Consider the following 24,294-nt stretch of genomic DNA (forward strand, 5'->3'; position numbering starts at 1 on the left):
ACTACCATGCCTGCTATCCAGACTTCCTTGTGGTTCTTATCAACAGTGGTTTAAGTCTGGGGCGTTAGGTGGCAGGTGCTTCTCTGTATAAATTCTGAAATTCCAAAAGCTGCTTCATTTCCCGTTTTTTTTTTTAAATTTATTTTGTGGTCCCGCCAGTTCTTGTTTGCAGGCCAACGGTATTGATCTTCCGATGCACCGTTGTTGCTACTTCGTCATGTCGTGGTTTGTGGTCATTCTGTGCAATCTTCTTGCAGCACCTAGCTAGTTGGTCCGTTGCTTCGTCAGCTACTTCGCAGAGGCGGCATTTGCTATCTGTTGCCGTCTTCTCAATTCTGGTTTTGTACGCAGTTGTTTCAAAGGCTTGGTCTGGTGCAGACAGAATTAGTCCCTCTGTCTCTTTCCTTAACTTTCCTGCTCTTGGCTATTGCTAGGCCATAATAACGTTTGTTTTATCTGTTTTTTTAATGCACTTTTGTTTTCCCATACCTCCTTTCTGTTCTGTTGGTCTGTCTTGTAGGCCAGCTTGGTCACTGCAGTACTCAGTAAGCCTTCTAGGTATATTAGCTTCAGTGCATCCTCTTCACTGTCAATCAATCAATCAATTAGAATAGCGCTGGAAGAGACCTTGGAGGTCTTCTAGTCCAACCCCCTGCTCAAACAGGAGACTCTATAGTATAGTCACTTCCGGTTTGCTCGGAGGGTGGTTTTAAGCACTCCGAAGGCTTCAGGGAAGCCTCTGGACAGTCCCTGAAGCCTCTGGAGGGCCTCCGGGGGGGCGGGGGAGGCTCTTTTCGCCCTCCCCAGGCTCCTATAAAGCCCCTGGAGCCTGGGGAGGGCAAAAAAATATATGTAAAAATGGGGGGGGGTCACCGTTTTGCGCGCATGCGCACTGGGGGAGGTCGCACGTTGCATTATGGGTGCGGCACGCCCGCACTCGACCCCCCTGCACTCCCCCCTCTTGTGGCACGCGAGCCAAAAAAGGTTCGCCATCACTGCTCTATACCATTTCAGATAGGTGGAGCCCAGTCTTTTATTAAAAACTTCCAGTGACGAAGCAGCCACAACTTCTGAAGGCAAGTTGTTCCACTGGTTAATTGTTAGGGAGTTTCTCCTTAATTCCAGGTTGCTTCTCTCCTTCATTAATTTCCGTCCATTGTTTCTTGTCCTGCCTTCTGGGGCTTTAGAGAATAGGTTGATATACACTCCTTTTTAGCAGCAGCTCAAATACTATAATGCTGTTTATCATGTCACCCTCAGTCCTCCTTTTCTCTAGAGTGACCATACCCAGTTCCTGCAACCGTTCTTCCTATGTTTTAGTCTCCAGGCCTTTAATCATCTTAGTTGCTCTTCTTTGCACTTTTTCCAAATACATCTGTCCTTCAGATATTCTTCCAATTCCCTTTTTTCTCCTTCAACTGTCTGGTGAACTTGCTAATATTCCACACTCACCTATTTCCTTTGGTAGATGAACATTGCTGGGTGGATGAAGGGAATGTTTGTTATTATTCTGTACTTCCTGCCCAGGACTTTTGGGCTAGTGGCTTTAATCCAGTATTCCAGCTATTTATCTAATGACTGGAATTGTTCAGGTTTTAATTGTTTCATTATCATCAGGCTGCAATCTTACACTGCTTACCTAGGAGTAAATTGTACTAAAACTGCTGGCACTTACTTTACTTTTCATAGCTGGCCTCAGTTGCTCTTGAAAAGCTATGCATCATCAACCCTAGCTAGAGTACTTGAATAGGAGGTCACTTTGGGCTACTATGTTGGGAGGTCAAAGAGAAAAACAGTTGTGTATTGAACGTTGTTAGTACTGGGATGGAAGGCCACCAGGAGATCCTGTACAGAGTAGTGTCTTGGTAATATTATGTAAGAAAAGTGTTTTTTTGTGGCACCTTCTAGACAAACGAACTTACAGTACTATATGTATATAATAACTGACTAGAATGAATTGGGAATTTTATAATATAATGTACAATATAATAAAATATAGTAACTTGATGTTGAAAGTTTCAAATTTCACTAGGAAACGAAAGAGTGTTGGAGGTTCTGTTGAACCTTTACCTGTTCCACAGACCTAGCAGACACAGGGCCCAACACTGCAGGGGGGGTTTACTTAGTTAACCCTTCCTCAATCCCTCTGTGAGTCCCGATGCCTCTCTCCTGACCCTCTTCTACTGACCGTCAGAGGGCCCTGGGGAACGGAGTGATTGTTGCAATTCCTCGCTGGGGTGAGAAAGCAAACTCACTTCTTCTGAAGGTAGATGGTAGTCCTTGAATTACGACCACTTTGCTCCCAATTGTTGTTGTAAATTGAGGATTATCTATAGGAGAGAGTACAGGTGGTCCTTGGTTTACGACCACAATGGAGCCAAAAATGTCTGTTGCCAAGTGCAACGTATTAAAGCGAGTTTTGCCCCCACTTGACGACTTTTCTTGCTGCAGTCGCTAAACGAATCGTTGCATTTGTTAAACTAGTTACACTGTTGTTAAGTGAATGTGGTTTCCCCATTGCTCGTCAGACGATGGCAAAAGCAGATCACGCGACCCCAGGACATTGCAACCGTCATAAATACGAACCAGTTGACTTCTGATCATGCAATCACGGGGGGGGGGGGGGGTCGTAAGTGCGAAAAAACCCCAGTCCCGTCACTTTTTTTTCCCAGTGCCCTTGCAACTTCCAAACGGTCACTTAAACGAACTGTTGCAAGTCGAGGACTAGCTGTCCTGCATCCTTGCGAACGGCGAGTGCACGGTGCAAAGTCTGGAAGGGGAAAAAAAGCTAGCCTCGCGGCAAGTTTGCGCGCCGCGAGGATCTTAATTCGGTGTCGAGCCGGGATCCCCTCCATTCGCGGGACCGGCGTCCGGATCGCCACCAAAGAAAACCTCGGGCTTCGGCTTTTGCAAGCCAAGCCGGGCTCTCTGCGGCAGGCGCTCGCGGCGGCCCATTGTCAGCCGCGAGCACCTTTTTTTCGCTCGCGAGGAATCCTGGGAAATGCAGTTCGCGAAGGACCCGAAAGGCCGCCCGCCCGAGCAGCCCTCACGGCGTCGGCAAACTACAACTCCCAGGGTTTCCCCGGGAGGGGGGGGAAGCCAATGAAGTGTCCGACCCGGTCCCAAGTTTGCCGTGTAAGACGTTCCACCTCCCGAAGGAATGGCCAAGGCCCGGCCGAGCGGCTGCCTGGAGGGACGACCTGTCCCTTGGCTCTCTCTCCCCGCTTCTCCTTGCCCCGCCGTCCCTCGCGTCCGCCTTTCTTGAAAGGGAAGGCCTTCCCGGCCTGGAAACCACGCCCGGAGGTTGAAGAGCGCAAGAGGGACTTTGCACATGCTCAGAGGCCGCCTCTCCCCCCCCCCCCGACAGGCTTCCGTTGTCTTTTTTGCGCTTGAAGGAAAGAAGAAGGGGCGCCGCGCGTGATCTTGCGGGAAGGAAGTGCGCTTTGCACATGCTCGGAAGGGATCTCGTCTTTGCTTTCTTGCATCGCCCTCCGTTGCTGGGACGGCCTTTTTTTTCCTCCGCGTTTCGGTCTCCATTATCGACTTGGGGGGAAGAAAGACGGGCGTTTGTTTCATGGTGGGTATTTGGATGCAGGAGGAAGGTAAGGGGGGGGGGAATACTTTGCAAGATGCTTTATTTATTTTTTCTTCTCCCAACATTGGGGGCTGGGAAAATATCCTATAGCTTAAATCTTTTCGTGCTCGTTTTCTTTTTCTTTTTATCCTCTCCTTCTGATAACGGCGAGGAACTGGGCTTCCCTCTCTTAAAGGGAGAATAGCACTCTGCGTATGCTCAGGGGCACTCTTTTTTCCCCTTTCAGATTTGCCAAACCTAAGATGGAATATGGAATAATATGGGATAATAGGAATCTTAATGTATGTGATCTATTTTATAATTGTGCATGTTAAGAGTTTGTAAGAGGAAGCATCGTGAGCAGGAAGTCACACATAGCCAAGCAGATGTAACCGCAGACTTAAAGGCAGGAAACTTAGACAGGAAACGTAGATAGATTTGCAAGAAGCCTGTGATGTACAAAAGTACCTGTATTACAATCCTTCGGGGTTCAGTCTTTGCTTCTTGTGTAGCGACTGAACCTTGCGCAATAAATCTCTTCTGTTTGATCCCGGAATTCCGTGTCAGTTCCTAGAATTCCATAATAAACCGAAGTGCCACATAACCGCCTTTTGCTGATGGTGTGTGGTTAACTTGATGGAAAAGCCCAGAGGAGCATCATTTTTCCTTTTTTAAAAGAAATATATTTATTATATTAATAATACTATATATTAAATTTACTATATTTATTGTGTGTGTGTGCGTGTGTATGTGTATACACATACTTGGGCATACCAGGGGTTGTAACACAAATACATACATACATACATACATACATACATACATACATACACATATATATATAGTGAACTAATCTAAGTGGGTAATATATTTCAAGTTCCGGAGATTTCATATATGTATGTATGTGTGTATGTGTTTGTGTGTGTGTATGTATACACACACACACATACATACATACATACATATATATGTTGTATTTGTGCTGATAAATAAATAAAGGGAGACATACATATATTTGTTTCTTTAGATTTTCACGGGTGTGGGTATGCTGGTCTTGTATTCGGGTCTTTTCCCGTGTAAGATTGAGATTGTCTTGGCAACGTTTCAGCAAGGTGTCACTCGCCATCTTCAGGCTGGGTTTTGGGCTTAAAGTGTGATCGGAGTTGCCATCTTTCTGTAAATCTTGGTGGGGGTGTGTGGAGTGCTGGCTTTGTTTCAGTAAGTAGAATGATTGGTTGTGTGGTTGTATCATGATTGGTAGATTGGTGCTGATTGGTGCTGGCTGTGTGTCCGTTGTTGTTTCGTGTTGTAACGGCCTGGGTGGTGGATGGGGCTCGTTTGTTGACTAGGACTGGTTTCCAGATGTCTGGTAGGCGGGAGGAATCAGAAAGACGGCAGCTCCGATCACACTTTAAGCCCAAAACCCAGTCTGAAGATGGCGAGTGAGACCTCGCTGAAATGTTGCCAAGACAATCTCAATCTTACATGAGAAAAGACCCAAATACAACAAGACCAGCATATATGTATATGTATATGTACACACAGACACATACATACATACACATACATACATTACATTAGAATATTACATTACATTATATTACATATATATGGTATTTATTATATTATTAGGATAGATTATATTACTATGTTGTATAATACATTACTATGTTGCATTGTATTATATGCTATTTTGCAAATGTTCTATCAGTCACTTCCTTTGTCATAGTGGGATAATTGCTTTTATCACTTTCTTCTTTTTTTCCCTTTCCCTTTTTTCCTGGGTTTGAAGATCCCTTCAAACATTTTATCTCCTGACTGCTTTTCCCCCCCTCTCCCTTCCTTTCTTTTCCAGTGGTCTCATTTTTTGCGGAAGATCGAAACAGTTTTACCATGAATGTTGGAATCGACAAGATTGTGGAGGACAAAATGCAAGTAAGAATTTGGGAAGGAGAGAGGGGTCAGTGATCAGTGGAGGAAATTTCCCTGATCCCTTTAGACAAAAGAGTGTATATCTTTCTTTTTGCAATCCGTAGAAATTAACTATTAATGTGACAGTAGATCTGTGGCAAAGATGACCGGCTATGCTTTCAGATGATTGGAAATTCAGACACCAAATTTTCCATCTAAATTAGGCCACCAAATCTGGGCTGCAGACACACAAGGGAACCACTAGGTGGCAGGAATATTGCCTCCGTCTCTTTGCTGCCCTCATGCCAATCTGAGATACTGCAGACAAGATCCTTGAGGCATTAAAAGCCTTAATATGATCACAGAAATTGGAAGCCTGGTTTATAAGGGGGGCAGAAGAGGAACTGTCGAAAAACAAGAGGTGATCTGATCTGAAATGGACAAAGATGGTTTGAGTCAACATGGGCATCTCTACATCTATTGTCTTCTTCTTAAACAGTGTTTCTCAACCGTGGCAACTTTAAGGCATGTGAACTTCAACTTCCAGAATTCTCCAGCTAGACAGAATTCTGGGACTTGTAATCCACGCATCTTAAAAGTTGCCAAGATTGAGAAATGCTGTCTGTTAAAGAATCTGTGCCTTTAAAAAAAAAAAAAAAAACCTCCCCAGCTCAGAAAATGTGCATCTTGGTGAAAAAGTGTGTGACAAGGGTCTTGGTTGAAAACCTCAGAACTGTGAGGCTGCTGTCATACCAAAATGTGTCTAGAATGGGCCTTGCCAACAAATAGTGTGTTTCTTTGCGCTGGTCATTTTATATGGCAAGTAATACCGGGCATGGCCTCCCTCCCTCCCAGCTTTAGAGCCCAGTGCAGTTTTTTTACATCCCAAATTCTTCTCTGCCCCAATCTTGGGGTGAGCAAAAGACTAAAATTGTGATAGGATAATCTTCCAATCTTTTGTATCCACGCATTTTGGAAAAGTGGCACAGATCAGCAATGCTTAAAGACAATATTTGATCCCAGTGAGATGTCACCTTCATGGAAAAACTGGCCACTTGGGCCATAAATCTTGAAGAATTCCTGAAAATTGGGATTGATTGGGTGATGCTCAGAGTTTTACTGAATGGATCACAATGGGTTGAGTGTGCGCAAAGCCATAAACCATGGTTTTTGTGGCCTAATGGCTGGAGTTTCAGCTTGTATGAAGCCAGTTCCAAACAAACCACATTATAGGTGTCCACAATGCCAGCAATGGTTGTTATTTCCTTTTTGGTTTTATTCAGCTGAACGGAAGTGTGTATGTTATTTATTAGAACAGTCAAATTTAAAATGTCTGTACTGGGAAAACAAAATTCAAAGCGGCATCCTTCACTCAATACAAGAAACTTGAAAAGGGGAAAAACTATAGAATAAACCATAGATAAGAAGTTTTAGAAGGAGAAAAAGAAAAGAAAGAAGCATTGCTTGGAGCTAAATGCAAAACCTACCACGGAAATCTTACAGAAACTGGAAATATTTCTTGCAATCCTCCTGGGATTTATTTATTTTTCTTTTTTTAGGACAGTCTCCTAAACCTTAAGAAAGAAAAAGAGGACGAGGGATGTGATAGTCAGGAGGTGAAAGACAGTGAGGAAAAGATAACAGAGGAGAACAAAAATGAGGACTCCACATCGACCAAAGATGATTTACAGGTAGGAATCACATTCCCATTTCCGTTCTGCTTGTGTGTTCTCTTTCTCTCTCTCTCTCTCATCCTGCACTGTTGTGTGATCCATTTTAAAAAGTTTCTCTCTCTCTCTCTCTTTCTGTCTTTTTTTCTCTGTCTCTCTGTCTCTCTCTCTCTCTCTCTCTCTCATCCTGCACTGTTGTGTGATCCATTTTAAGAAGTTTCTCTCTTTTCTGTCTTCTCTCTCTCTCTTTCTCATCCTGCACTGTTGTGTGATCCATTTTAAGAAGTTTCTCTCTTTTCTGTCTTCTCTCTCTCTCTTTCTCATCCTGCACTGTTGTGTGATCCATTTTAAAAAGTTTCTCTCTCTCTCTCTTTCTGTCTTTTTTTCTCTGTCTCTCTGTCTCTGTCTCTCTGTCTCTGTCTCTGTCTCTCTCTCTCTCTCTCGCATCCTGCACTGTTGTGTGATCCATTTTAAGAAGTTTCTCTCTTTCTCTCTTTTCTGTCTTCTCTCTCTCACTCTCACTCTCTCTCTCTCTTTCTCATCCTGCACTGTTGTGTGATCCATTTTAAGAAGTTTCTCTCTCTCTTTTTTTTTCTGTCTTCTCTCTCTCTCTCTCTCTCTCTCTCTCATCCTGCACTGTTGTGTGATCCATTTTAAGAAGTTTCTCTCTCACTCTCTCTTTTCTGTCTTCTCTCTCTCTCTCTCTCTCTCTCTCTCTCTCTCTCTCTCTCATCCTGCACTGTTGTGTGATCCATTTTAAGAAGTTTCTCTCTGTGTGTGTTTGTTTCTCTCTCTCTCTCTCTCTCTCTCTCTCTCTCTCCCCCCCCCCCCCACTGTTGTCTGATCCATTTTAAGAAGTGATCTTTCTCTCTCTCATCCTGCACTGTTGTGTGATCCATTTTAAGACGTGATGAGTGCAAACGTTCCAGGGAGAACATTCAGAAGAGTTGTCTTAGGGGCCTCTGGACAGAATGGGACAATTGGGTGCTGCCAACACGCCGCGGGACCATTTTAACAATTCGATTTAAGCGTTTAAACTAATTTTAAAATTATTTGAATTTTTGTCGCTCCCATTTCATTCTGTCCCTTCTTTGGCATCCTTACTTTAATGATTCTGTTCCACCATTTCTTTGATATTGGTGTTACTCTTGCCCCCAGAGAACTGGCCAGGCTGAATCACCCTAAACCTCCTCCTGGAGGCTCCAGCTGCATTTTTCAATATTCCTTGGCGCATGCCAGAGTGATGGAACAGCTCCATGTATGAAGCTGGCAAAGCATGGTACAAAACCAAGTAAAGATGTGTGGTGTTGAAGCTCCACTCACCTTGCAGTAAAATAATTACTGAGTGCTTTTTTTTTCATGTACTCTACAGCAGGGGTGCTAAATTCAAGGCCCGCAGGCTGGATCTGGCTAGTGGGGTGCTTAGATCTGGCCCAGGAGGCCGCCCTGAAAACAGCGGACCGGACCGGCATGCCTCTGCCAGGGAAAACAAAACCCAGGAGGACTGTGCATCATCCCCGGGCTCTGTTTTCAGCCAGGATGGCCTCCTGTAGCTCTCCGCCAGTGAAAATGGAGCTGGCAGAGGGCTGCAAGTGGTCATAGCGGCCGAAAATGGGGCCCGGGAGGGGTGCGCGTGGGCCCCCGGGCTCCATTCTCGCTAGCAGAGAGCTAGCAAAACAAACTCAAAGCAAAACAAAGCAAAACTTTTGCATTTGAGCATCCAAGAAGGGGCAGGAAAGGAGAAAGGGAAAGAGGAAAGACAAAGAAAAAGATGGGAAGAGGGAAGGAAGGAAAAAGAAGGAAAGAGGAGGACAAAGGAGAATGAAGAGGGAAGGGGAAAAAAGAAAAGGAAGGAGCCCCCCCCCAAGCCACCACAGATGCCCCCCGACATGAATGATGTCGAGCTGACATCATTTCCTAAACAGCACCTTGCAAGAAATCTGGGAAACAAGCATTTAGGAGAGAAGCAACTTAGAACTGAGGAGAAACTTCCTGACAGTTAGAATAATTAATCAGTGGAACAGCTTGCCTCCAGAAGTTGTGAATGCCCCTGTTAGGGATGTAACCCTGGGCTTGGCTTGACAATGTATATAAGCTATGATTGTAACAAATGTATCTGTTACTTTAAATGCTTAAGAGATGTAATTGGTTTATTACCTCAAGCAGCCATAAGAGGGAGCCAGAATGGCTGTTAGCTCTCTGTTTGTTAGAAGCTGGTCGGTGTATACTGAGGTATTGTGGTTTGCTACTGTTAGCTATATTTTGTGTGCTAGACTGACTATTTTGATAACTGAATTACTGAACCGTGTATGACTTGGACTGTTAACCGGACTCTGAATACCTCTATATTTCTACATAGTAAACTACTATATTTTTTAAACTATTCAGTGTCTCTCTATGCTGGTTTGTGCGTGTTCTACCATCACTCTCATGTTGGTGATGTAGAAAAGCAGACGCAGACAGGAGTAAGGTTGTGCTGGGAAGGCCACCCGATGGAAGGTACCCCAAAGGGCACCAACCCAGAACATTGTTCGGGGCTCCCTTTGATTGTCAAACTTCTCAGAATAGTAAAAGCTCATTGGACAGAAAATACACTTGGCAACTATTGATTGGTTTACAGATGCATGCTTTCCTCATGGACACCTCATGGATACTTTATGGACACTTCATGACTCTCTACTAGTTAATATTTTGCTGCATGGAATGTGATGTCTAGTGTAAATTCCATTGTCTCTTTTTGTAAGCATAAGAGATTAAGCACCAAAAGATTAAGAGAGGAAGGAATGTGGATTTTGTCTGATTTAATCAATGTGGTTTGCCAACAACTGATTAATCAATTAACCCTACATCATTATGCTTCTCTGCATACTCGCTCTCCTAACGGGGAGCTTAATTACTTAACAGCCCCAACACTGGAAGTCTTTAAGAAGATGTTGGATAGCTATTTGTCTGAAATGGTATAGGGTTTCCTGCCTAGGCAGGGGGTTGGACTAGAAGACCTCCAAGGTCCCTTCCAACTCTGCTATTGTATTGTATTGTATTATTGTATTATTCTGAATTGTTCCAAGAGACGCCACCTTAATGAACTGACTACAAATGAAGAGGGAGATGCCTAGTTTAAGGAAAAGAAGGGCCAGGGGAGACATGATAGCAGTGTTCCATTATGGGAGTAGCTGCCACAAAGAAGAGGGGCTGCCTTCCCAAAGTACCTGAAGTCAGGACAAGAAGCAAAGGATGAAAAAAATAATCAAGGAGAGAACCAATGTAGAATTAAAAAGAGAAATGACAATTTGTCTGCAATGACGCAGGATCTCCGGCAGGTGGTTGGACTAGAACAGGGGTCAGCAAACGTAAACACTCAAAGAGCCATTTGGACCCGTTTCCCACAGAAAAGAAAACACCAGGAGCCACAAAGGTCCCAACCGGAAGCCCCCTGTTCAGTTCTGGAGCTGGCCGGAAGTTCAGTTCCCCCACCATAGAGTCTCCTCCTAGCGTGGCGTACTTTTTCCTCTACCTGTCCTAACCGAAAGCCCTATCAATTGTGGGGACAACTGGAAAACCCTCCCCTTGCCATAGAGCAGCGATGGCGAACCTTTTTTGGCTCGCGTGCCATAAGTGGGGGGAGCGCAGGGGGGGTCATGTGCGGGCGTGCCGCACCCATAATGCAATGCGCGACCCCCAGTGCGCATGCACGCACTACAGCCGCTTCCCCCCCCATTTTACATGCTTTTTTTGCCCTCCCCAGGCTCCAGAGGCTTTATAAAAGCCTGGGGAGGGCGAAAAGAGCCTCCCCCGCCCCGCGCCCCCGGACTCCCTCCGGACAGTCCCTGAAGCCTTTGGAGTGCTCAAAATGATCCTCCGAGCAAACCGGAAGTGACTTCCGGTTTGCTCGGAGGGTCGTTTTGAGCGTTCCAAAGGCTTCAGGGACCGTCTGGAGGGCGTCCGGGGGGGGGGGGAGGCTCTTTTCGCCCTCCCCAGGCTCCTATAAAGCCTCTGGAGCCTGGGGAGGGCGAAAAATGGCTTTAAAAAAGGGTGAACTTAGCTGGCCAGCACCTCGCGTGCCCTGACAAATGGCTCCACGTGCCACTTGTGGCACGCGTGCCATAGGTTCCCCATCACTGCCATAGAGTCTTCTCCTGGCGCCCTCTTGCTTCTCTTCCCCCCCCCCCCCCCCGGAAGCTCCTCTCAAAATTGTGGCGCCGACCGGTGACGAAGCCGCAGCAGAGAGAGGAAAGAGCCACATGCGGCTTCAGAGCCGCCGTTTGCTGAGCCCTGGACTAGAAGAACCTCAAAGGTCCCTTCCAACTCTGTTATTCTGTTAAATGCCTTCTAAAGTTTCCAAGCCAAGAGGTCAAACACCATATAGTTGATTGAGGAAAGTTGAAGAAATCAGAAGAAATTCCAGGACAGGATCCTTGGTGCTCACTTGGGGGGAGGGGGGAATCTAGAACCCGGCCTTGTTTCTAGAGGAATATCCCAACCTTATTCCTAGCAAGTTTCTCAAGATGGATCTTTTGGAGCTGTTTGCCATGCTTCCTCCCCAGCTGTCATTCCACCTGGGCTGTCATTTGGGAGAGAAACTTCTAACACGCTCCCCCAACATGCCCACAATCTCACACACTTCCTCCCCAATTGCTAAAATGCTTACTCATTTATATTTATTAAATTATACGCCAACCATCTCGCCATCCAAAGCGACTCGGGGCTTCCTACGCGGGAATTCTACAATGGAACTATGTATGTTACAGGCCAGTTGTTTGTTGAAATCTCCCCGTCTCAAAATAACCCATGCTGCTCTGATTGGAGGTCGCTTTTCAGACGTTAACGGTCTCTTTCCCCCCCATTTTGTCCGTTTGTTTTTCTTGCGAGGAGCTGCCGGGGATTAAAATGGAGCGGGGTGAAAGCGCTAAGGCCTTGGTGATGGGAAAGGCGGCGGACCGAAACCCCAAGGAGGCATTTTAGAGTAATTTCTCCCTAGGTTGGCAGGCAGATTTTATGTTAATTTCAAACTGCAATTGTATTAATTGGAGCAAAATATAGGCTAATGTTTTTTTTTTTAAATTTACTTACGTTCTGCCTGTCGTTCAGGAGCTTGAGTGCATAATACTCCTGTGAGGTGGGTTGGGCTAAGCAAGAGGGACTAGTCCAGTGAGTGTTGGTATTTGAGAGAGAACCAGGACCTGGGTTTGGGCACTCCGTGATGCTCCCCTTCTCTACAGCCCCACCCTGGCTCTGGGTTTGAGAGGATGATTCTCCCCAGGGAGCTTCCATTGAGACTCTAGCATTAGGTTTTCTTAAAGTGTCACGTTTGCATCTTCCCTTTCTCATAAAACATGATATTCTTATATTTCCTTCCTCCCCACTTCTATTTCCCCTTTCCTTTCTTCCTTCTCTCTTTCCCTTTCCTTCTTCCTCTCCCTCCCTTTCCCATTTCCTTTCTTCCTTTTCTATCTTCCTTCCTCCCCTGCCCTTTCCGTTCCTTTTCGCCTTTCTTCTTTCTTCCACTCCCTCTGTCCCTCCCACCCTTTCCTTTTTCCTTCTCTCACCATCTTCCCTCCTTCCCTTTCCCTTTCTTCCTTTCTTCTCTCTTCCCCTCCCTCCCTTTTCCCTTCCCCTTTCCTTTCTTCCTTCTCTCTTCTACCTCCCTCCCTCCCTCCGTCCCCTGTTCCATTCCTACTAAAAGCTAGTAGAGTAGAAGTTGAATAAGGAAGTCTGAAAGAACTCTTCTTGAAGCTGTGGTGGCGCGGTGGTGAGAGTGCGGTACTGCAGGCTACTTCTGCTGACTGCCGGCTGCCTGCAATTTGGCAGTTTGAATCTCACCAGGCTCCAGGTTGACTCAGCCTTCCGTCCTTCCGAGGTGGGTAAAATGAGGAGCCAGATTGTTGGGGGCCAAGAGGCTGGCTCTGTAAACTGCTTAGAGAGGGCTGGAAAGCACTATGAAGCAATATATAAAGTGTAAGTGCTGTTGCTATTGAAACCCAAAATGTTCTGCTCAAACTCTGTTCAAGGTTTTAATTTCTTTGCCTCGCTCAAGTTCTTCCTTTCATTGATTTCTTTGGGATGTAAAATGTTTGCCTGCCTGTCTTTAAGCAGAAATCGATGGCTTTTTTCATTTGGGGGATGGAAAACTGGAAACAGAGAAAGTCCTCATGGTTTCTATTTTTTTTTTAAATTTCAATGGAAGGTGCAGTCTGATTCAGACATGATTGACCTGAGTCAAGTGAAAGACGAGGAAGAGGAGGAGAACAGCAGTGAGGAGATAGTGGTACGTCTTTATGGTATTGAAGCTGCTTGCCCATCTTGTGCAGAGAATGCCATCTGCCCTGAACATAAGGTTGATTCAGATTTCTTTTTTAAAAAAAAAAATACTCTGATTTCTGGAATGTTACCTGGAATTTTGTTCTGACCTCGGCTTCCCCAGCAGCAGGAAAGTGAGTCCTCATCCTGATAAACCCTTTTTATTGAATTGACAGTGAATTCCTCTCCAGCAAAGTCCCAGCCCACAGTCTTTCAAGATCGTTCACAGCCTACCAACCTTTATCAGGCTTGAGAGTTGGCCAGGCCGATATCTTTCAGACACCCGCAATACTTGGCAAGAATGAACTAATGGTCTCCTGCAAACTCCACTCCCCTTTCTCCCCTCTTTTATTCCCGATGGGAGGGGCCATTCACCGTCCTCCTGTGGCTTTACTCCCAAGTCGACCCTTGCTCCTTAGCTGTTCCTTTCGTCTGGCGAGTCTGCGCATGCACCCACTGGGAACAGGCGCCAGCTGTTCTTCTGCCTTACTGATGTCTGTGATCAGTTATCAGCTGATAATTGTCAGACGGCCCTGGCGCCATCTCTGATGCCCAGCACTCGTCAGAGCCTTCCCCAGACTCCAGGACCGGCCCATGTTCCTCCCCAACCTCCTCACTGTCCGAATCTGCTGCCAGATGGTGGGCCACAACGAATTCAGACAAAAGTAGGTGTTTTCTCCAATGTGGTTCCGCATAGGGCAGGCGGAATTGAACCAGACTCTGCTTTCTCATTTTTCTTCGTTCTATGAGCACAAAAATATATATGGCAGTAGGTTTACTGAATGCCGCCTGCCGGTTAAGTTACAGAAAAATTGGCCAAGAGGGATATTTTCGTGCAGGTTTCCATTACATTTGATTTCCATTTTTATACTACTGGTTTGCTCGTGTGCGTAGACGACGCTTCTGCGCGTGAGCAGAAGCGTTTGGGTGGGTGGGCGGAGCCTCCCGCTGCAGCTACTACCACTTCGCCCGTCCAGTTTGGCTGAGCTTCCTAAGTTAAATTTTTCTGCCTGTATAATTATGTTTCTCTTTTCTCCTAGGAGTCTGGCAGTATGGGGAGCAGGTGAGACATTTTTTTTAAATCGCCTTTGTTCACGGCATCTCTACCTGGGGTTTCCGTCAGGTGCAAAGGATCAGGGCCAACTTAACTTAAATGGCACTTCAGAAATACTGCTCAAGTCTACGCACAAAAATCTACTCAACTAAAGTTCATATTTGAATCTGCGCCAGATAAAAGTCAATGGTTTAGGGGAGCGGGCTGCACTGGGGCTGCTTACGGCAACATCATGATTCTAGGCTAATGATGCGTTTTACTCCCCCACCCACCCAGTTTTGTCTGCACTTCTACAGTTTCACCCAATGCTCCAAAATAAATCTCTCCTTAGGATAGTGGTGGCTAATCTTTTTGTCGTTGTGTGCTGAAAGCGCGTGCGTGCCCGCACCCATAATATAATGCGTGCACAACATACCCCACCCCCTGCGCATGCACACCTGACCCCCCCACCTCCCCCTTTGCATTTGTGCATGACCCACCTACCCCGTAGGGGCCTAGTAGGTCTCCTTGCAGCCTCCTGGGGAGCAAAAACGGGCTGCGGGTGGTGGTTAGGATTTCAGCCTTTCCCGCCTCCCACGTTTGCGCAGCGGAGACACGAAAATCAGCTGGCCAGCGAGACGAGGACGCCCATGCGCGCTGGAGCTGAGCTGGGGCGACGACTCGTGTTCGCAATCACGGCCCTACGAACTCAGACCTGTACTTGGGATCTCGCAGCGATGAGTTAGATGTCCGGGTTCATAACATACATTTATTGCACGTAGGGAAAAAAAGCACTAATAATTAAAATCAGCCCTTACAGGATCAACAGCCCAGTTCTCTTAACGTGGCCCAAATGGTTTAAATATTGTCTTTTTCTCCTGCCCAAGTTTTTTTTTTCACTCTCCTTTCGGGAGAGGGGGCGGTCTATAAATATGAATAATAAATAAATAAACTCCTTCCTTGCAATAGAGGAGCTGCCAAAAGAGCCAACACAGTTCTAGGCTGCATAAACAGAGGGATAGAATCAAGATCACGTGAAGTGTTAAGACCACTTTATAATGCCTTGGTAAGGCCACACTTGGAATACGGCATTCAGTTCTGGTCGCCACGATGTAAGAAAAGATGTGGAGACTCTAGAAAGAGTGCAGAGAAGAGCAACAAGGATGATGAGGGGACTGGAGGCTAAAACATACGAAGAATGGTTGCGGGAACTGGGTATGTCTAGTTAAATGAAAAGAAGGACTAAGGGAGACATGACAGCAGTGTTCCAATATCTCAGGGGTTGCCACAAAGAAGAGGGAGTCAAACTATTCTCCAAGGCACCTGAGGGTAGAACAAGAAGCAATGGGTGGAAACTAATCAAGGAGAGAAGCAACTTAGAACTGAGGAGAAACTTCCTGACAGTTAGAACAATTAATCAGTGGAACAGAAGTTGCCTCCAGAAGTTGTGAATGCCCCAACACTGGAAGTCTTTAAGAAGATGTTGGATAGCCATCTGTCTGAAACGGTATAGGGTTTCCTGCCTAGGCAGGGGGTTGGACTACAAGACCTCCAAGGTCCCTTACAACTCTGCTATTGTATTGTATTGTAAGAATATCTGTAGTTCAGGGTTCAACTGTGGCATCTTTGGTGTTCTTTTGAGTTTGGATTATGCTTGCCAACGTTTCATTATTTGACTAGATAACACTATCAGTTGCAAAGGAGTGTGAGGTTTTGCTCCCTTTTTTATATTCAGGGGTTTGACCTCCCAAGGTTAACGGGGGCTTCAGTAGACTAGGGAACCTCCTTGTGTGAGGAGGTTAGGAGACTCAGTCCTTTAAATTTGTGCTTTGTGATCATCCCGTAGTCAATCGTGTTAAATTCCTTTTCTCCTTTCTCTCGTTTGGGATCCTCAGAGAAGACGACGAGCCGCTGGCTGGGAGGCTAGAGGAGATCAAGCAGCGATACGGCAATTTGTGCCAGAACAGCACCGTTTTCCAAGAAATGATACTGCGGCTCAAGGGTGAGCCTCCTTTTGTTCGGAGTTTGCGGGGCATCATATGTTTCATGAATCCAAAGGGGAAGACAAACAGCTGACCTAGAGAGGGAGAGTGGCTCCATTGGTTGTGGAGGACACTGGGGAAGGGCAAAGTCAGGCTGGCCAGAGCAGGGGAGAGGTAGAACAAGGGAGAGGGGGTTCAGATGAAGACCAAGGCCCACCCCTTCCTCATCCTAGGGCACACAGGGAAGAACGGAGAAGAGAGCAATGTGGGTTATGTGGCTTACGAGGGAGGAAAGGGCCCCGATTCCCTTCACAAAGCACACCTGGGGATGGAGTTTAAAGGAGAGGCAAATGGGAGGGGGAGTTGTCGGGAAGAAATGCTGGTGTTAACTGCTTATCTGAGTTCCTGGCATCCTCCCAATTGGTTTGATTTGTTGCCGTGTTACTTCACTTCTGGAACTCCCTATCCCAGGAGGCTGTGGTGATACTTGGGCTTCCAGTGGACTCTTAGTCTCTCCCTTGGCCCAGTCAGGTTTTTTATTCTGTTTTGTTTTTCTTGACAACTATCTGCCCAAGTCCCTGCAGTGTTCTTGGCAACATTTTGGGGGAAGTTTTGCCCCGGCCTCCTCCTTCCTAAGGCTGAGAGGGAGGAACTGGTGCAAAGTCACTCAAGCCAGCTAAGGCGAGACTAGAACTCGTGATCTGCTGATTTCTAGTCCTGTGCCTTTAACAAACGAATCTAAAATTGGCTCTCTTCTGCTGCACCTAATTCAGTGTTTCTCAGCCTTGGCAGCTGTAAGAGGTGAGGACTTCAGTTCCCAGAATTCTCCCGCCTACCATGTTTTGTTAACTGGTGTCTCTCTGTTTCCTTGACTTGATGGGGAACTTTTTGACTTCTCCGTTCTCTTTGTTTTTCTGCAGCCGGATGGAGGAATCAAAACAAGGAGCGGGATTGTTTGCCTGGGGGCTTGGAGCGACTGCAACTGAACAGGATGATGTGGGGTGGAGACGAAGTCAGCTTTACCCCCAGCATTGGGGGCCAGTTGGGAGCCCTGGACAGTCCCTCGAGGACGGTGGATTGTCTGCTGGAAGCCAGAGCTCCAATTTCGATCCCATTCGGCGGGGGCTTCTTTGACTTCAGCGAGTTTGCGGTCCAACAGAGTTTCCTCCAGAGGAAAGGCCAAGAGCTCTCCAAAACGTTTGGGCCGGGTCTGAGCTCCAGCATGGTGGAGCTTCGGACTCCGGAGAAGCCGCTGCCGGTGGAGAAAGCCTACGAGTGCAACGAGCATGGGAAGAGCTTTGGCAAACTCGCCACCTTGAACACGCACGGCTGGACCCACACAGGGGAGAAGCCTTTCAAGTGCTCGCGCTGCCACCAGAGTTTCAGCCAGAGCTCCCTCCTGCAGTTGCACGAGCGGACCCACCCGGCGGAGAAGCCCTACAAGTGCAACGAGTGCGGGAAGAGCTTTGGCAAACGCTCCACTCTCAACACACACGGCCGGACCCACACGGGGGAGAAGCCCTTCAAGTGCTCACACTGCGACAAGCGCTTCAGCCAGAGCTCCCACCTCCAGCTGCACGAGCGGACCCACACGGGGGAGAAGCCCTACAAGTGCCAGCTGTGCGAGAAGAGCTACAACCAGCGGTCCAGCCTCATCATCCACGAGCGGAGCCACACGGGCGAGAAGCCCTACTCCTGCCTGGAGTGCGGGAAGAGCTTCAGCCAAAAGGCCACCCTAGTCCTCCACGAGAAGAGCCACCGGGGGGAGAAGCCCTACAAGTGCCTGGAGTGCGGCAAGGGCTTCAGCCTGAGCGCCGACCTCATCCGCCACCAGAGCATCCATACGGGGGAGAAGCCCTACACCTGCTCCGAGTGCGGGAAGAGCTTCAGCCAAAACTCACACCTCATGGCCCACATCCGGACCCACACGGGCGAGAAGCCCCACAAGTGCCTGGAGTGCGGCAAAGGCTTCAACTGGAGCTCGGAGCTCATCGCCCATGAGCGGACCCACACTGGCGAGAAGCCCTACCAGTGCCTATACTGCGCCAAGAGCTTCAGCGTCCGCTCCAGCCTCAGCAAACACGAGCGGACTCACACCGGAGAGAAGCCCTTCGTCTGCCCCCAGTGCGGGAAGGGCTTCATTCAGCGCTCCAGCCTGGTGGCGCACGAACGCTCCCACACCGGTGAGCGGCCCTACCTGTGCCTGGGCTGCGGCAAAAGCTTCCGGGAGAGCTCGCAGCTCATTGCCCACGAGCGGACCCACACCGGCGAGAAGCCCTACGTCTGCTCGGAGTGCGGCAGCTGCTTCAAAGCGAAGGCCGCCCTCCTCCGGCACCAGCGCGGTCACTTGGATCTGAATTCCTTCATCTGTGCCGACTGTGGGAAGATTTTCTCTTCGGCCGCCGAGTCCCCGGAGAAGTGTCCCGAGTGTGTGAACCTGAGCCTGATCTTGGATCTGTCGCGAGTGTCGGAAGAGGCCGATCTGGAAACGGCTGAAGGAGCGGGAGAAAGCAACGGTGCTAAGATGTGAACGGGTGAAGCCGGCTGGGCCTTGGGTGTTCTGCTTTTTTTGCCGGTCATAAAGTTGGTTTCCCCTTCGCAGGGAACGGATCCTGGCCAAAGGGACTGTGCCGCGGCTGACGGAAGACCGATTTTGTCGACGGGAGGTGACTGTGGGCAGCTGAATGCCTTCCCCTCAGATGTGATGGCCTTCGCAGCATTGGTTCCTGTTGCCAAACCAGGCCCGTTTCAGAACCTTTGGGGGGTGGGGACTGGAAATGCAGAGAGGACCAGAATCAAATGATTACGAAAATGAAAGAAAATGCCTGACGTTTTAGTATCGTCCTTTGCTACCCAGGGCCTAAAATGCAGTTCCTCCAATCAACTGGAGATTTGGGTCTGTAGCAGAGGAAGCGTTTTTGAGGCTCTTTTTTGGGGGGGTGTCCATGGCCTCCTTGCTGCCAATCTGAAGAGGCTTCGGTTTCACAGAGGTGTTTTTTTTAATGAATTGTGCTGAACTTTTCAATGGATTTGAGCCGTAAAGAACTTTACCTCACTAAATCCTAGTGGACGCATGTGAAACGCTTGGAACCGGACCGGCCTTCGAATCGGGCTCGAGTCAGCCCGCCTGAGCGCAGAGCTGTGGTTTGCCTCGTGTCAAAAAAAAAAAAATTTGTGGCACAGCAGCAAAGGGGACGTTAATGGAGGAGGAGAACTGGTTTGGTCTCATTGGACCTTGAGCAATTAATTCGATCCCTGTCTCTTTTCACATGTGCTTTCAATAGCAACCTCAGCTGACTGTAGGTTTTCATTATTTATTTGATAGACAGATAGCTTTTTCTCCCTTTGGATGCAATGAGGGTGGTTTGGTAGGACAGCCCAATTAATGTGGGAACATCCAGTTGCAAGAAGCCTAGAACGAGAGGCCGCTTTCCAGATGGGCACCCCGTGAAGGGAGATGGCAGGAAAACACAGCCGGCAGCATTTCTCCTCATGGTTGTCCTACAGCAGTGTATCTCAACGTTGACAACGTTTAAACTGGGTGGACTTCAAGTCCCAGAATTCCTCAGCTTAGCCATGCTGGCTGGGGAATTCTGGGACTTGAGGTCCATCCGTCTTAAACGTTGCCAAAGTTTTAAAAAAAGCAAAACACTGTCCTACGTTGACATAAGCCATCCATTAACCACTTTGCACTTCATACCTAAACCCGGCCTGTCGCCTTCCCTAACCTCAATCCTTCCTGACTGTGAATTTTGGGAGTTGTAGTTACAACGCCTCTGAAGAGCATGAGGTTTGGGAGAAGCGTAGAATTCCAGATTTTATCTTTATAAGTTAGGGGTCCAGGAATTAATTGATTGATTAATTCCCTCTTTCTCCCGTAAACCACTTTAGGGGATCCATATCTTTTCCTTCAAACAGTTCTGGGTAAAAGGGTAAAGCTTTAGAATTGTCACTTCAATCTGCAAAAAAAAAAAAAAAAAGAGGGGGGGAGTTTTATAAGACATCAGTTTTGCGTTGGCCACACCCGGTTGAATCACAGTTGTAAGTGTCCTGAAGTTCTGTAGAAGAGGGTGTAGAATGCCTCCATGAAAGAATTTTTCCTCGTGTGAGGCAAAACCCCTCACAAATTTTGCCTCAAGAAGGCAGCTGGGCTCCTTGCGAAGTGAAATCATTAAAAAAAACAAAAAACTATTGACGTCTGTAGGACAGAAGTGCCTTTTAGACTAGAGATCTCCAAACTTTTTAAAGACTTGTGGGCTTCAACTCCCAGAATTCCCCAGCTGGCCAATTCATGCTTATTTCCTTCCAAGAATTCATTGCATTTTTATTCAACGTGTTGGGGCAGACATGGAAGGGTGTACGTGTGTGATACTCTGTCACAGAAACTATACCTTGCCAAATTGTTTCACTTACAGCTTAAGCCATCCCAACCTCAGTTTGTCCAGATTGTGGCTTAGGGCTCCCTATCATTAGGGTGAATGTGGATAGAATTGAGTTGAAAGCAACTGGGAGTATCCAGGCTGGGTTAATATAGCACTGATAGAAATAGCACTTAGACTTATATACCGCTTCATAGTGCTTTACATCCCTCTCTAAGCGGTTTACAGAGTCAGCGTATTCCCCCTCAACAATCTGGGTCCTCATTTTACCGACCTCGGAAGGATGGAAGGCTGAGTCAACCTTGAGCCGGCCAGGATCGAACTCCTGGCAGCGGGCAGAGTTAGTTTGCTTTATAGCTTTCTAGGCACTCTGCCACTACGACTTTAATAGAGATGAAGTCAGTGATCGCTCTCCACCTCTCTGTGCATCTGAAAACGTGAGGTCCCTGGTGCTCTCTAAGCTTGGTGGTTTTCTTGCAGAATTTCCTCACCCAATTAGGTAACGCCATCAGTGCTGGAAGAAGAGTGTAGGGTGTACCCCTTCTAGCACAGATGACGTTACATAGTAGGGTAATGAAACATCTGCAAGAAAGCAACGAAGCTCAGAGAGCACCAAGGACACTCTCTTGGTGTTCTACCCCGAGGTACAAATATTCTCTTCTGTTGATACGCCTGAAAATAACTAGTTAAAAAATGTTTTTTTAAGTGCCTGCAAAAACTGATGTTTTGCAAGGTTGTTGCATTCTCATGAAATTTCCGTATTCTTGCGAGACATCACAAATGATTTTAGATTGCCATAGGATGATTACTTGATGTTTTGTGAGATTGGGGATCGTTGTTTTTTTTTTTTTTAAGAATTATTTTGTGAGCACTCTCTGGAGTTGTGGAATCTGGAAAGATTGCTGACCCCGATGTCAAATATCACATCAGTATGTAAGTGGCACTTGTATAGGCTCCTATAATCCGATGCCGTCTTCAGCAGTAGAAAATGATATTTTCTTTTTCTGTTTTCTTACAAAATCTAATATAGGTATAAGTGATATCTTCCTCTCGGGCTTCTTCCGTTAGTTTGGATACTCTACAAGGGCACGTTTTCATAAGGACTTCACCACGCTTTCAGAAATTGTGAAATTTACACAAATATTTAAACCCTGGGGGATTGGCACTCCGCCCCACGAACGCTGCCTCCCGTCAGCCATCAGTTGTGTTCTCATATTAGAACAGTGCTTCCTCAACCTTGGCAATTTGAAGGTGGGTGGACTTCAACTCCTAGAATTCCCCAACCAGCCACTGGGAATTCTGGGAGTTGAAGTCCACCCCCTTCAAAGTTGCAAGGTTGAAAAACACCCCATTGGGGGGTTTATGTAAAGCCACCTTTCTGACTATAAGCAAAACCTACTTGTATGAATTGTACATGGTTAGAAACGGGGAGGTCTCCTTGGTTTTGTCTCCTGCTCTGGAATATTGCTCCAGTATCCAAATAGTCTGGTCTTTAATTCCCCCCCCCCCCCCCGTTTTAAATTTTTTTGTAATGCTCTTATTTGGGGGGGGGGATTTCCTTCTCTCCTCCCCAGCTTTCTGGCTTTGCTTTCAATGTGAATATGCTTTGTTTCGCATCTCACTTGGGCTCTTGGTTTTTCTTCGTTATTTTTGAGCGTTAATAAAAATAATAAATGATCTCTTAACATGCCAAAATTCTTCTGCCTTGTCATCCATCTTGGCCTTTGGTGTCTTCGTAACCATCCAGATTTGCTTCTTTGTCCTATTTTTTTCAGGACATGAATCGTTCCATTTGAGACGTCTGTAGTCCAGTCCTAAATCCAATCTGCAGATTTTGACTGTATTGTTTGCAATCCGTAATCTTTGCAACATTTATCAATATGCAGTGCCCATGCCCCCAAGTGTATACATTTATATGTCTTATCTCAGAAATTAAATAAGATGGGATATAAACCCCAAATCCTAAAGATGTTTGCGTATCACATTACTCCAGAAAAGGCAATTTATTTTATTTTTTAATATCCTGCCTTTATTATTATTTATAAATAAGGCAGTGGACATACCTAATACTCGTCCCTCCTATTTTTCCTACAACAATCCTGTGAGGGGTGTTAGACTGAGGGAAGGACTGGCTGAAAGTCATGCAGCTGGCTTTGATCCCTGGGACAGGACTACAACTCACAATCTCCTGGTGATTGGCCCAAAGTCACCCAGCCAACTTCTATGCCTAAGGCGGGTCTAGAACTCACAGTCTCCTGATGATTGGCCCAAAGTCACCCGGTCAATTTCCATACCTAAAGTGGTTCTAGAACTCACAGTCTCCTGGTGATTGGCCCAAAGTCACCCGGTCATACTCCCCGCCTAAGGCGGGTCTAGAACTCTCAGTCTCCTGGTGATTGGTCCAAAGTCACCCGGTCAATCTCCACACCTAAGGTGGTTCTAGAACTCACAGTCTCCTGGTGATTGGCCCAAAGTCACCCGGTCAATTTCCATGCCTAAGGCAGATCTAGAACTCACAGTCTCCTGGTGATTGGCCCAAAGTCACCCAGGAAATTTCCATACCTAAAGTGGTTCTAGAACTCACAGTCTCCTGGTGATTGGCCCAAAGTCACCCGGTCAATTTCCATACCTAAAGTGGTTCTAGAACTCACAGTCTCCTGGTGATTGGCCCAAAGTCACCCGGTCATACTCCCCGCCTAAGGCGGGTCTAGAACTCTCAGTCTCCTGGTGATTGGTCCAAAGTCACCCGGTCAATCTCCACACCTAAGGTGGTTCTAGAACTCACAGTCTCCTGGTGATTGGCCCAAAGTCACCCGGTCAATTTCCATGCCTAAGGCAGATCTAGAACTCACAGTCTCCTGGTGATTGGCCCAAAGTCACCCAGGAAATTTCCATACCTAAAGTGGTTCTAGAACTCACAGTCTCCTGGTGATTGGCCCAAAGTCACCCGGTCATACTCCCCGCCTAAGGCGGGTCTAGAACTCTCAGTCTCCTGGTGATTGGTCCAAAGTCACCCGGTCAATCTCCACACCTAAGGTGGTTCTAGAACTCACAGTCTCCTGGTGATTGGCCCAAAGTCACCCGGTCAATTTCCATGCCTAAGGCAGATCTAGAACTCACAGTCTCCTGGTGATTGGCCCAAAGTCACCCAGGAAATTTCCATACCTAAAGTGGTTCTAGAACTCACAGTCTCCTGGTGATTGGCCCAAAGTCACCCGGTCATACTCCCCGCCTAAGGCGGGTCTAGAACTCTCAGTCTCCTGGCGATTGGTCCAAAGTCACCCGGTCAATCTCCACACCTAAGGTGGTTCTAGAACTCACAGTCTCCTGGTGATTGGCCCAAAGTCACCCGGTCAATTTCCATGCCTAAGGCAGATCTAGAACTCACAGTCTCCTGGTGATTGGCCCAAAGTCACCCAGGAAATTTCCATACCTAAAGTGGTTCTAG

General features: G+C 47.0%; 1 protein-coding gene across 3 annotated transcripts; it reads left to right on the forward strand.

Annotated features, from left to right (window-relative positions):
• Positions 1-3,160: 3,160 nt before the first annotated feature.
• LOC309397798 (uncharacterized protein) lies at positions 3,161-22,736 on the forward strand. Of its 3 annotated transcripts, XR_014176314.1 has the most exons (8): positions 3,161-3,577; positions 5,430-5,509; positions 7,045-7,176; positions 13,340-13,420; positions 14,493-14,515; positions 16,381-16,487; positions 17,388-22,097; positions 22,182-22,736. XR_014176314.1 is itself a non-coding variant. In XM_081964148.1 (7 exons), the coding sequence occupies exons 2-7, from the start codon at positions 5,468-5,470 to the stop codon at positions 18,995-18,997; spliced, it is 1,995 nt and encodes a 664-aa protein (XP_081820274.1). In that variant the 5' UTR covers positions 3,161-3,577; positions 5,430-5,467; the 3' UTR covers positions 18,998-22,736. The 3 variants fall into 3 exon arrangements, 2 of the variants coding, with proteins under 2 accessions (XP_081820274.1, XP_081820275.1); XM_081964148.1 differs by having other exon boundaries at positions 17,388-22,736; XM_081964149.1 differs by having other exon boundaries at positions 13,346-13,420; positions 17,388-22,736.
• Positions 22,737-24,294: the final 1,558 nt, after the last annotated feature.

This window comes from Natrix helvetica (genome assembly GCF_964273705.1).
Source record: "Natrix helvetica genome assembly, chromosome: 1".
NCBI lineage: Eukaryota > Metazoa > Chordata > Lepidosauria > Squamata > Natricidae > Natrix > Natrix helvetica.